The sequence below is a fragment of the Talpa occidentalis genome, unplaced genomic scaffold (genome assembly GCF_014898055.3).
Source record: "Talpa occidentalis isolate TD23 unplaced genomic scaffold, MPIMG_talOcc4v2.1 talOcc4.7, whole genome shotgun sequence".
In the NCBI taxonomy this organism is placed as follows: Eukaryota; Metazoa; Chordata; class Mammalia; order Eulipotyphla; family Talpidae; genus Talpa; species Talpa occidentalis.
Window position 1 is genome coordinate 37,798,037 of NW_023605083.1, and position 10,753 is coordinate 37,808,789.

Genomic DNA, 10,753 nt, shown 5'->3' on the forward strand with positions numbered 1-10,753 from the left:
TTGATAGCCAGGAGACACTCTGAGGCCCTACTGAAGACTCCTAAACTCCCATAACTCAGAGACCTGCCCACTTTTTTTTTTTACAAAAAAATTTTATCACTTTTTCTTTGTCTCAAATTTGAGTAATTTTTCAGTTGTTACAGAGCTATATAATGGGGAGCGGGTCCCCTTCACACTTCACTCACCCTCCTCCAAAACTCCCGTGCTAACGTCCTGTCTCCTTCCCTCTCCCGTGACTTCTTCCATCCCCTCACTCCCTCTGGTAACCAGTATATTTTTTAGTCTAAGAGTTATTTTTGCTTTGCTTTTGCCCATTTGTTTTATTTGGTATTTTTTTAAGATTGATTTATTTATGCATACAAGAACTGGGGTGTAGGCCAGATGTGTGGGGGGTGGTGAGAGGATTCACTAGAGACAGAGTAGGGAACAGAACAGGCAGACTGACTGAAGTACTCTGCTGAGGTGAGCAGCGGGTGAGACAGGAGAGGTCTGCTGCACTATGTGGGTAGCTCCCTGGCTGGGGATCGAACTCATGCTGCAGTGGCTGCAGATCGCTTCATAGTGTTGCGACGTAAGCCCGTGCACCACCAGGGAGACCCTATTTGTTTATTTTTATTCCACAATTATTTTTATTCCAAACTGGTATCTATCTTTCACTTTCTGACTGATTTAACTTAGCATTATCACATCCGTCTATCCATTTTGTGCCAAAAGGCACTATTTCATCTTTTTTTTTTTTTTTTTTTTGAAAGATTTATTTATTTATACAAGCACTGGCCTACAGGCCAGAGGCATGGGAGGGTGAGAGAATCCACCAGAGACAGAGCAGGAAGTAGAACAGGCAGAAGGACCGAAATACACTGTTGAGGGGAGCAGCAGGTGAAACAGGAGAGGTCTGCCTCGCCATGTGGGAATCTCCCTGGCCGGCCGGGAATCAAACCGGCACCGCAGAAGCTGGACAGCCTCTCAGCACTGCGCTCAACCTGCTGCGCCACCGGGGAGGCCCTATTTCATCTTTCTTAGTAGCTGAGTAGTATTTCATTGACTATACATCCCACAGTCGTTTGTCATTGGGCACTTAACTTAGGTTGGTTGCATGACTAGGCTATTGTCAGTAATGTTGCTATGAACATACCATCTGTTCTATAGAGGGACCTCATCCAGCCATCCTTTGGCAAGAGTCTGCTCTGTTTCCAGGTTGGTTATTTAAGAGTTTATTGCTGGCTAGGAGCTAATTGTTTTTTTCATTTGTTTCTCAAGGCTGGATTGTGATGAGGAGTGTTCAGCCTTGGAAAGGAAAAAGTAAGTAGTTTCAATAGCTGTTCATCTACTTTGTCCTTTGAGCTCTGTGAAATTAGTGAGAGGGAGGGAGTGGTTACATTCACTCAGCACATGCTCTGAGTCTTTTGTGGCTGTAGGAAAGCAAGAGAAATTTGATCATCAAGAATTGAAATATCTCCAGATAAATCACTTTGGTAATTTTAGCATATTTCTGAAACATGAGCATGTGTGGTTTGAGGCATGGTGTAATAAACATCACATACCACAGCATAATTTATTCAGAGACTGGCAGACTTCCTGATTCCAACAGAAATAAAAGTTAAACCTTTTATTGTTGAAATATAACTTACATAGAGAAGATTAGCAAGTCATTCAAACTTGAATACGTAGTATAACTAGCACTTTGGTCAAGATATAGAAAATTACAGAACTGTTTCTTATACTACACAAGTATATAACCTCTACCCTGACTTCTAACATTTTAGTTTTATCTATTTTTTAACTTTATATAAGTGAAAAATCATACAATTTGTATTCTTTCTGCCTGGCTTTGTTCATTACATTTGTGACATTCATTCCTGTTTCAGGTAGCAATACTTTGTTCATTTTCACATGATATTTGTATTAGTTAATATAATTTATTTATTCTACCATAAATAGATATATGGCATTATAGTGTTCTGTTGAAAACATCCTTTTTAACTTGCTTTGTTATGTCTATTTACTGATATCTCTTGGATGTGAACTTAGGAGTAGAATTGTTGACTAATAGGGTATGCCTCTTTTCAACTTTAGTCTATACTGCAAAGTATCCAATACTAATTACACTCCAACTAATAGGGTCAGAGTTTCTATCACTCTATAGTTGTGTTAGCATTTAGAATTGTCGGTTTGTAATTTTATCCCATTCTTGTGGATACATACCAACATTATTGAGCTTTTAATTTATATTTCCCTGATAACTAGTGAGGTGAGCAACTTTTTGTATGTTTGTGGCCATTTAATATCCTCTTCTATGAAATACCAGTTCAGGTGTTTTGTTTATTTTTCAATTGTGTTGCCTTTTTCATATTCATTATATGAGTTATTAATATATTTCATATGTGAGTCCTTTGTTGGATTTTTGTGTTTTATATTCTCTCACTGTGTGCCTTCAATTTTTACATCTTTAATGATACATTTGATAAACAAAAGCTTCTAATTTTAATGTAGTCCAGTTTATCTTTTTTTATTCCCTTAAGGAATAGTTTTTATATCCTGTTTAAGAAATATATGTCTATCCCAAGGTCATAAAATATTCTGTGTTTTTTTGTTTAGAAGCTGCATTATTTTATCTTTCACATTTGAGCTACAGTTGACCTGGGTTGATGTTTTTTCTTTTTCTTTTCCTTTTTTTTTTTTTGAGTATGTATGAGGAGGGTTCATAACTCACTTTTTTCCATATGGACAGTTTTATTACTAGTATGTTCTTTTCCCCATTGCCACCCTTGTCTTAAGATGCAGTGCCACCTTTGTCTTAAATCAAGTATTCATCTATGTCAAAAGGTTGTGTCAACAATCTATGTCAAGATTGTTGTGACCCTTTTCATTTCCATTTAAGTTTTGAAATTAGTTTATTGACAGCTACTGAAAAAACCTGGGATTTTGATTGAGTTTATATTTAATTTATAGATTGATTGGGGGAGATTTGTTATAATACTAGTCTTTTTTTTTTTTTTTTAAAGACTGATTTATATTTTACACAAGAACCGGGGTACAGGCCAGATGCGTGGGAGGGTGAGAGGATTCACCAGAGACAGAGTTGGGGGAACAGAACAGGCAGACTGACGAAATACACTGCTGAGGGGAGCAGCAGGTGAGACAGGAGAGGTCTGCCTTGCCATGTGGGCCCCTCGCCGGCCAGCCAGGGATAAAACCAGCGCTGTAGAGGCTGTAGACAGCCTCACAGCATGGCGCCTGCGCCACTAGGAGAGGCCTATAATACCAGTCTTTTAATGCATGATCAAAGTACATCCTTCCACTAATGCATGTCTTCTTTGATTTCTCTCAATGATATTTTATAGTTTCCTATATATAGATTTTGTACATTTTTCAGTAGATTTGTTCCTTGTTATTTGATTTTTTCAATACTGTTGTAATTGCTATTTTTTCTTGTATCACTTTTAAGATTTAATTTTCTGATAGCTTATCACTGACATCAGTAGAAATGCAGTTGATGTTTGCTGACCTATATTAACAGCCTTGCTAATAAATTTACTTATTTCTAGTAATTTATCTATAGCTTCTTTTGGATTTTGCACGTACACAACAATCATGTCCTCTTCTAATAAGTAATTTTCTTTCCAGTTTTAACTTTTTGTCTTTCTTACCTTATTTCACTGACTGGGGCCACTAGTACAGTGTTGAATGGGAAAGTTTTAAATTTAATTTCACCTTTAGATGTTTGCTGTAAGTTGAGGATACTCCTTATCAAGTTAAGGGACATTTAGTCAATGATTAACAAACTTTCTAGTTCCCACAAAAATGGGTTAAAATGTATAACCCTATAAAAATGTTAGAGAATTTAAGTGAAAGGTATAAAGGAATTTATTATAATAGTCTTAAAACTTGTCTTTGTTTGAAATATTTAAGAAGTTAAATTCCTTAAATCCCAAATATAGTTACCTTGAAGTTAGACTTTCAACCGTTGTTGACAGTGCAGTTGTTAAAGACTACATCTTTAAGCGCCTAAATGTGGAAAAGGTAGTAATACAGTGATTAATAATAGCATTGGGGCCTCCCCGGTGGCGCAGCGGTTGAGCGCTGGGTTGCGAAGCTGCCCGCGGCCTCTGCGGCGCCGGTTCGATCCCCGGCTGCTCCCCGGCCACCAGAGGAGGGTCCCACATGGCGCGCAGACCTCTCCTGCCGCCCGCTGCTCCCCTCAGCAGTGTACTTCGGTCCTTCTGCCTGCTCTGCTCCCCACTCTGGCTCTGGTGAATTCTCTCACCCTCCCGCGCTTCTGACTGTACCCAGTGCATGTGTAAACAGAACAAATAAATAAATAAAACATGCCTCTATAAAAAAAAAAAAAAAAAAAAATAATAGCATTGCCCAAATTTCCCTTGGCTTGACTCTGCTGGTAACTTTGTAGTAACTGACCTTTAGAAGAACTATCAACTCAACAGTGTTTTCAGCTATAAAATGGAAACTAAGAGTCCTGAGTATTCAGAAATGCTGGAGTGGATACACAGAAGGCCTCCAAAACAGGGAAGTGCACCTTTGTGTAGTTGACAGACAGTATTATTAGAGCCAAACTCTAGAGTAAGATTGTCTGGATTTGAGCCCAGATTCACAAATCACCCTAGACAATCACATCGTCTTTAAGCCTTAGTCTTCTTAAAAATTTGTGAAAATGATGACAATAATAGTGTCTGTCTTCAGAGTTGTTACTATGATTGATGCGTTAAAACTAAGGATGATAAACATAAACCTCTTAGCACACAGGCGTAGCACATATAGTAGGTGCTAAGTAAATGTTAGTTATTGATTATAACTTGGGTGATGTTTAAGTAAATAGTGATATGCCTAATTAGAAGAATATATGGCTATTGAAATTGTAAGTGTGAAAACCAAATAGTAATAGAAGAAATGCTAATCATATAGTGATAAGAAGAAAAGATGCTATTTTATAAACTGAATACAAGTACTTGAAATGATAGGGGGGAAATCCGGAAAAATATGTTAAAATATACTGCTTATGTTGTAATGGAATTTTTTCCATTATTTTACAGATTTTCTGTAAATGTGATTAACTGTAACATTATATTTAGGTGAAACCTCAAAGAAAGTCATCCCCTAACTATTCCCAGTGTCCTCACTCCCCAGCCTTCTTGCTCAGACTCATAAAAACAATACCATATCTTGTCTCACGATATGATTATAACTGTTTTCTTAATAATCAGGTTTACTGAAATGATGTAATTAAAATATAAAGAATTTAAGCCATGGTGGGTGTTCTTGTATCAAATAAGATAGTTTTCCTTTCCCATCTTTCCTTTTATTTACATATTTCTTTCACTTGCAGGCGGTTAGCAGAGGCATTTCATATCAGTGAGGATTCTGACCCTTTCAATGTACGTTCTTCAGGGTCAAAATTCAGTGATAGTTTGAAAGAAGATGCCAGGTGTGTACATTCTTTCCTAATTGTGGCTTCAAAGAGTATTTGGTCTTTTAAGATGTAGTAACAAATGTATAATATGTATTTCCTCCATGATAGAGCCAGTTAAAGTTTATATATCTATTACAAGAGACTACATGATGTTTAATAAAAATCCTTTCTTGATCTAGCAAAACTATCCTCTTGAAAATTCAACTTAGGCTATGTTTATGTGTGTGGCCCCTGTGACAGAAGTCTGGACTTCCTAGGACTAGATTAGTCTGAATTGAAGGATCCCTGTCTGTGTTCCACTTCACTTCACCTAGATCTCAGTCACGTGGTCCTTACTTGGGCAGTGACAGCTCTTATTTTCCTCCTATTTCCTTGCCTGCCACTAGCTTTTTCTCCTTCCATCTCCTCTTTTCTCATATTTATTTTCTATTTTTCTTTTCCTTGGGTTCATTACAGTCAACCTTTCATTATCTGACACTTCCTGACCTCTACAATTTTTCTGCATTCATTGTCTACACTTTACAAGTAGAGGGTAGACAGAGGGATTCTCAAAAGAGCAGGAACAGATTGAAATTAACTGTGATTTCTCATTTTAGAAAGGACTTAAAGTTCGTCAGTGATGTTGAAAAAGAAATGGAAGCTCTCGTGGAGGCCGTGAACAAGGTGAAGTCAAACCATCCAGCTGGACCTGTCTCTAAAGCCAACTTGATTAAAAAAAAAAAAAAAAAAAAATCAGGTCCCATAAATGCTGTCAGTATAGAGCAGTAGTTGAAAAAACACCAAATTTCTATATCTTTCCACAAAACAATAGCATCCATAGAATCCTTGTCCTGGTTCAGAGAAGATATCTGCATCAAATTAAATGTAATTAAAAGTCCTAGCTCAGTGCCCAGGAATGGTATAGAAGCTCTACACAAGGGGCATTCAGTAGTGATAAAGATCGTGTGGGCATCTCTAAATCTCTAAAAGGCTATTGTATGATAAGACCCCTCCCAAGAAGAGGAAAGAAACCCTTGGGTACAGATGAACAGTTGAATGACTAGAGCTAAAGAATAATGAAATAGACTCCCTGAAGAGAAAGAAGCCCCTGTCCTGCCAGGAATGGACTTGAAGTGAAAAAGTCCTTAATTTAGTCAGACACAGTCAACCCCTTGCTAGCTCCCTCTTCATTCGGTGGTGACTTGAAGGAGGACGAGATGACGCTTTAGCCTCATAGCTGGCGAAGTTGGGTTTCCTTCTCGCCATTGTCCTCCTTTCTTCCCACTGTTCCCACTTTCCACCAGAATCCTAACACAAAGGAGAGCGTAGATTCACTGTTCTTTTCCTTGTTAGGAAATCTAAGCAGTTATACTTCTCTGCTTGTGTATTCGTGTCTGCACACTCATGATTTTTAGTGTAGAATGTACTTTTGTAGGAAGTGAGATTTTATATATGTGTGTGTGTGAGATTTTATATATGTGTGTGACATTTATATATAAATGTCTTCAATTTATTGGTTTTATTGATTTCTTAGGACTATCACTCACTCCCCAGTTATAGGCCCCCTTGGGAAGAGCCATCATACTGTCTCCTTAAATATAGTTTACTTATCCTTTGTCCCTAACCCTGTCCAGTTGCTACTATTGTGGCTCACAGAGTAAAGGAAGTGTGTCAGCCCATATCCTCGACTTGCTTGGCAATCAGTGAAATGCTGCATGCTCTGGGCCTCAGATAATCAGCTGCCTTTCCATGGGCCCAGGCTGTTTGGGTGTAATGGGAAAGGACCTTTATAACATGCTCCGTTTTCAAGATGATTTTATCAATCAGTCATCTTTTCCTCATTAAGGGAAAGAATACTAAGAAGAGCCACTCCTTCCCACCCATGAACAGAGACCACCGCCGGATCATCCACGACCTGGCCCAGGTGTACGGCCTGGAGAGCATGAGCTATGACAGTGAACCAAAGCGCAACGTTGTGATCACTGCAGTCAGGTGGGTTGATCTTGCAGTCGCAGGAGGAAGTGAGTGGTGAGGCACACTGGCCGTGAGAATCAGGGTCTGTCAGTATTTGCTTTCCTTTACTTCCTCTCCTGGGAGAATAGATGGAGAATCTGCTTCTAGCCATTCTAAGATGATCGAAGGCCTGAACCAGAGTGCAAAGCCCATGACTCAGTCCATATGGCAGATAAAGAGTGACAGCGAGGACCTGGGATCACTGTCAGAACCTGAGGGAGTAGGAAAAACTTTCCAACAAGGAAAACTCAAGTGTGAGATGAGAGAAAGCAGTTAGCAGGTCCAGCAGAGGTGGGTAGAAAGAATGGGGTTAAATGAAGTGACAGTTCTCAAGAGGAACTTTGACAGTCACGTCATGCTCAGAGGCATCATGGTGCCAGAATCATGGACTGCATTCCCAGCCATCTGCCTGTCTCCACAAATAATTCTCACTTTTCAATACCTTGTGTTCTCCCTTTTCTCAGAGGGAAGTCCATTTGTCCTCCTACCACGTTGACAGGTGTACTTGAGAAGGAAATGCAGTCACGTCCTCCACCACCAATTCCTCATCACAGACATCAGACCGACAAGTAAGGATTCTTCAGTCACTTTCCAAAGGGCCCTGTCCTGAAAAAACAGCAGGGGCTGAATTGTCCTGGGCTATCCCAGCCATTGGCAGCCTCCTCAGGCCTGGCCTTGGCGACTTATGTTCAAGGTTTGACTGGGTTGTTGGGCATTTTTGTTCATGCCAAAGTATACCAGATTTGATGTGTGTGATGCTCACTTCCCTCCAGCAAGAGCAGTCCCTGGGCATAATTCCCACTGTGCAGATGGTGACACTGGGAGATAGATTCAGTCTGCCCCACCAGATGAGTTTGGAACATCACATGGTTCACAACAGTTACTCTGGAGACGGAAGTAGGATTGGTGGGGGAGTTGGCAGTGAAGGGAGGTACTTTCATATTTTGCTTTCTACTAGTATATGATCCTGGGTCATTTTCAAAACAGAAACACACATTTATAATTCAAAGGAAAGGAAAACCATACCAGCCAGCAGCAGTTCTGCCAGATGTTTTCTCAGATAGGAGAGGAGCAACATCCCACCTTTGCTCCTTCTCCCTTGCCAGCGGAGGAGCCCAGCTGCCCTTCTGTGTGTGATGAGGCAGCATTGCTGAAAGGTGCTCTGAAGCCCTGGGGGGGTCCCTACTCCTGTCGTGGCCTTCCGCACAGAAGCCCTGGCTCCTACGCAAAACCTGGGAGGGCAGTTTCCAAGGTCACCGTGAGGGCCCTAGCAGTTGGTGTTTGCTGGAATAGGACAGGACAGCTAGGCGTTGCCCATAGGGCACAGTCTCAGCCAGGCGTGTCTGTTACCATGTAGCTGCCCGGGACCAGCCCCTGGGAAGCAAGCAGCCTGGATTCCAGTCAGTACCTGGGCGGGGGGTTGAGTTGGGAAGGTGAAGGGTATTTCACACATGATTCCATAGCCATGTGCAGTACTACCTGGACATAGCCATGTGGAGTTGTTGGCTACTTACGCCATGCTGTGTTTTTTTTCCTTTATTCTTACATAAAACTACTTTGGAAAAGTTTGAGTAGAGAGAATGGTATTAATATAATGAGCCCGTATGTGCCCATCACCAAATTTCAACAGTTAACAACTCATGTGGACCCTGCCATCTTCTCAAATTGTAAATTAACTGATTTTTAACTTTCTAAAGACCTGAATATGTTTCCCCCAAACAAGAAAAATTAACCATTCTTTGTTTGCTTTTCAGAAATCCTGGGAACAGTAATTTACAGAAAATAGCCAAGGAGCCAGTAATTGACTACTTTGATATCCAAGACTGAGGCAATCAAGATGCATTTAGATAAAAGAATGATTCAGTGTGTGGTGGAAATTGATTGCGAGCAGATAAATCATACTTGTCCCCAAATGCCTGGTGGACTCATCGCTTCACATACTTTCTTGTACTGATACATCCAAAGCATGAAAGTGTCAGAACTCCTGTGTCCTTTATTCTGTCTAAAGTATAAAGTATTTCATTATGACCAGATCTCTAATTGGACAGTCACCAATTATTCCGTCATGGATTTGCAGAAGCTCCTACACCATCTTTGTGCTTACTTGGAGGAAGCACTGGGCAAACTGGAATTTTTGCCTGTAAGTGGCTTTATGACATAGTTCTATGCTCAGGTGTTCCTCTTCCTCCTTCTGCACATACCAGCAACATCAGATGCACCGCACTTTCTTAAACCAAACTGATCGCAATCTTTGGGAAGGCACAGGCAAATTCCTCAGTCTGAAAATCCAGACATTGAACCTGGTAGCCAGCATGTGGAGTCACATATGTTAAGCCCAGCTATCTAAGACTTGCCAAAAACTCTCACAGGTCTATCTAGCTCAACTTATTTTGGTGGTTCTCAGGACCATCTGTTCTAGACCTAGGAAGAGTCAGGTTGCTTTACAGAATTCCATTTTCTAGAGTCCAGAGGGTTCCTTTTGTTTCACATCACTGAGTCTCATAATCTGGTGATAGTCACTTTAGCTTACCACCATGGGGGTAGAGGATACAGAGCAAACTTTTCTTCCCACCAGGTTCACGCTGTGGCCTCTGTACTGACCAGCGTAGCCCTAACTCCTCTCTGGTTGAAAATGAGTGTCAGGTACACTTGATTTTCCAGTGTTGCTTTCTTTCCAGGCCTTCAGCAGCCATACCTACTCCCTGTCTTTGAGCTCTGGGCTTCTGCTCAAATATTCAAAAAAGTATGTAAACAGTCCAGGACTTATCTCCGCAGCCCATTGGAGTTAGTCTTCAGACTCCTTTAAGGCAGGTGATTGATGGTTAACAGTAAATTGGCCATCTTTGCATTGACATCCCACCAGCATGGAGGCCATTCTTTCAACTTCTGTTCCAGAACAGGCCATGAGCCCCAGAACACCAGAAAGAGATTTGAGGAATAACATTACAAAACCAGGCACTTACTTTTCACAGGAAGAGCAAGACCACCCTGTGGGCCTGACCCAGACCATCTGCCTTGAAAAGCATCAGGTTATAGCAGCAAGAAATGGGGAAACAGAGGAAGAGCTAAAAAAACAGCTCTGTCCGGGCCCATTTAGTGCAGGGTCAGTGGCCCCAGACCCAACAGGAAGCCCATGAGCATCTGTTAGGTCTGTCAAGCAGTGGGTTTAGTGAAGGACCTGCGCACTGAGAGCATTAAAGAATCAATAGGAAGCAGAAAACCTGATTTCAGATTCCAGCACCGCCACGTAACAATTAGCCGCCTGGTAGAATGGTGCTATCACCTCACCAGGGCTGCGGTGAGGATTTAGTGAGATAACCCACACAGCGGTGC

The 10,753-nt window shown here is 40.9% G+C and overlaps 1 protein-coding gene across 2 annotated transcripts in view; it reads left to right on the forward strand.

Moving 5' to 3' along the window:
- The window catches only part of NFX1 (nuclear transcription factor, X-box binding 1), a 57,453-nt gene extending 47,078 nt beyond the window's left edge, over nt 1-10,375 (forward strand). For both annotated transcript variants that reach the window (XM_037495312.2, XM_037495313.2), the window contains exons 19-24: nt 1,261-1,302; nt 5,345-5,443; nt 6,025-6,091; nt 7,254-7,399; nt 7,885-7,989; nt 9,175-10,375. In XM_037495312.2, coding sequence (XP_037351209.1) covers nt 1,261-1,302; nt 5,345-5,443; nt 6,025-6,091; nt 7,254-7,399; nt 7,885-7,989; nt 9,175-9,247 — 532 coding nt within the window. In that variant the 3' untranslated portion in view covers nt 9,248-10,375. The remainder of the gene's footprint in view (nt 1-1,260; nt 1,303-5,344; nt 5,444-6,024; nt 6,092-7,253; nt 7,400-7,884; nt 7,990-9,174) is intronic.
- Nucleotides 10,376-10,753: the final 378 nt, after the last annotated feature.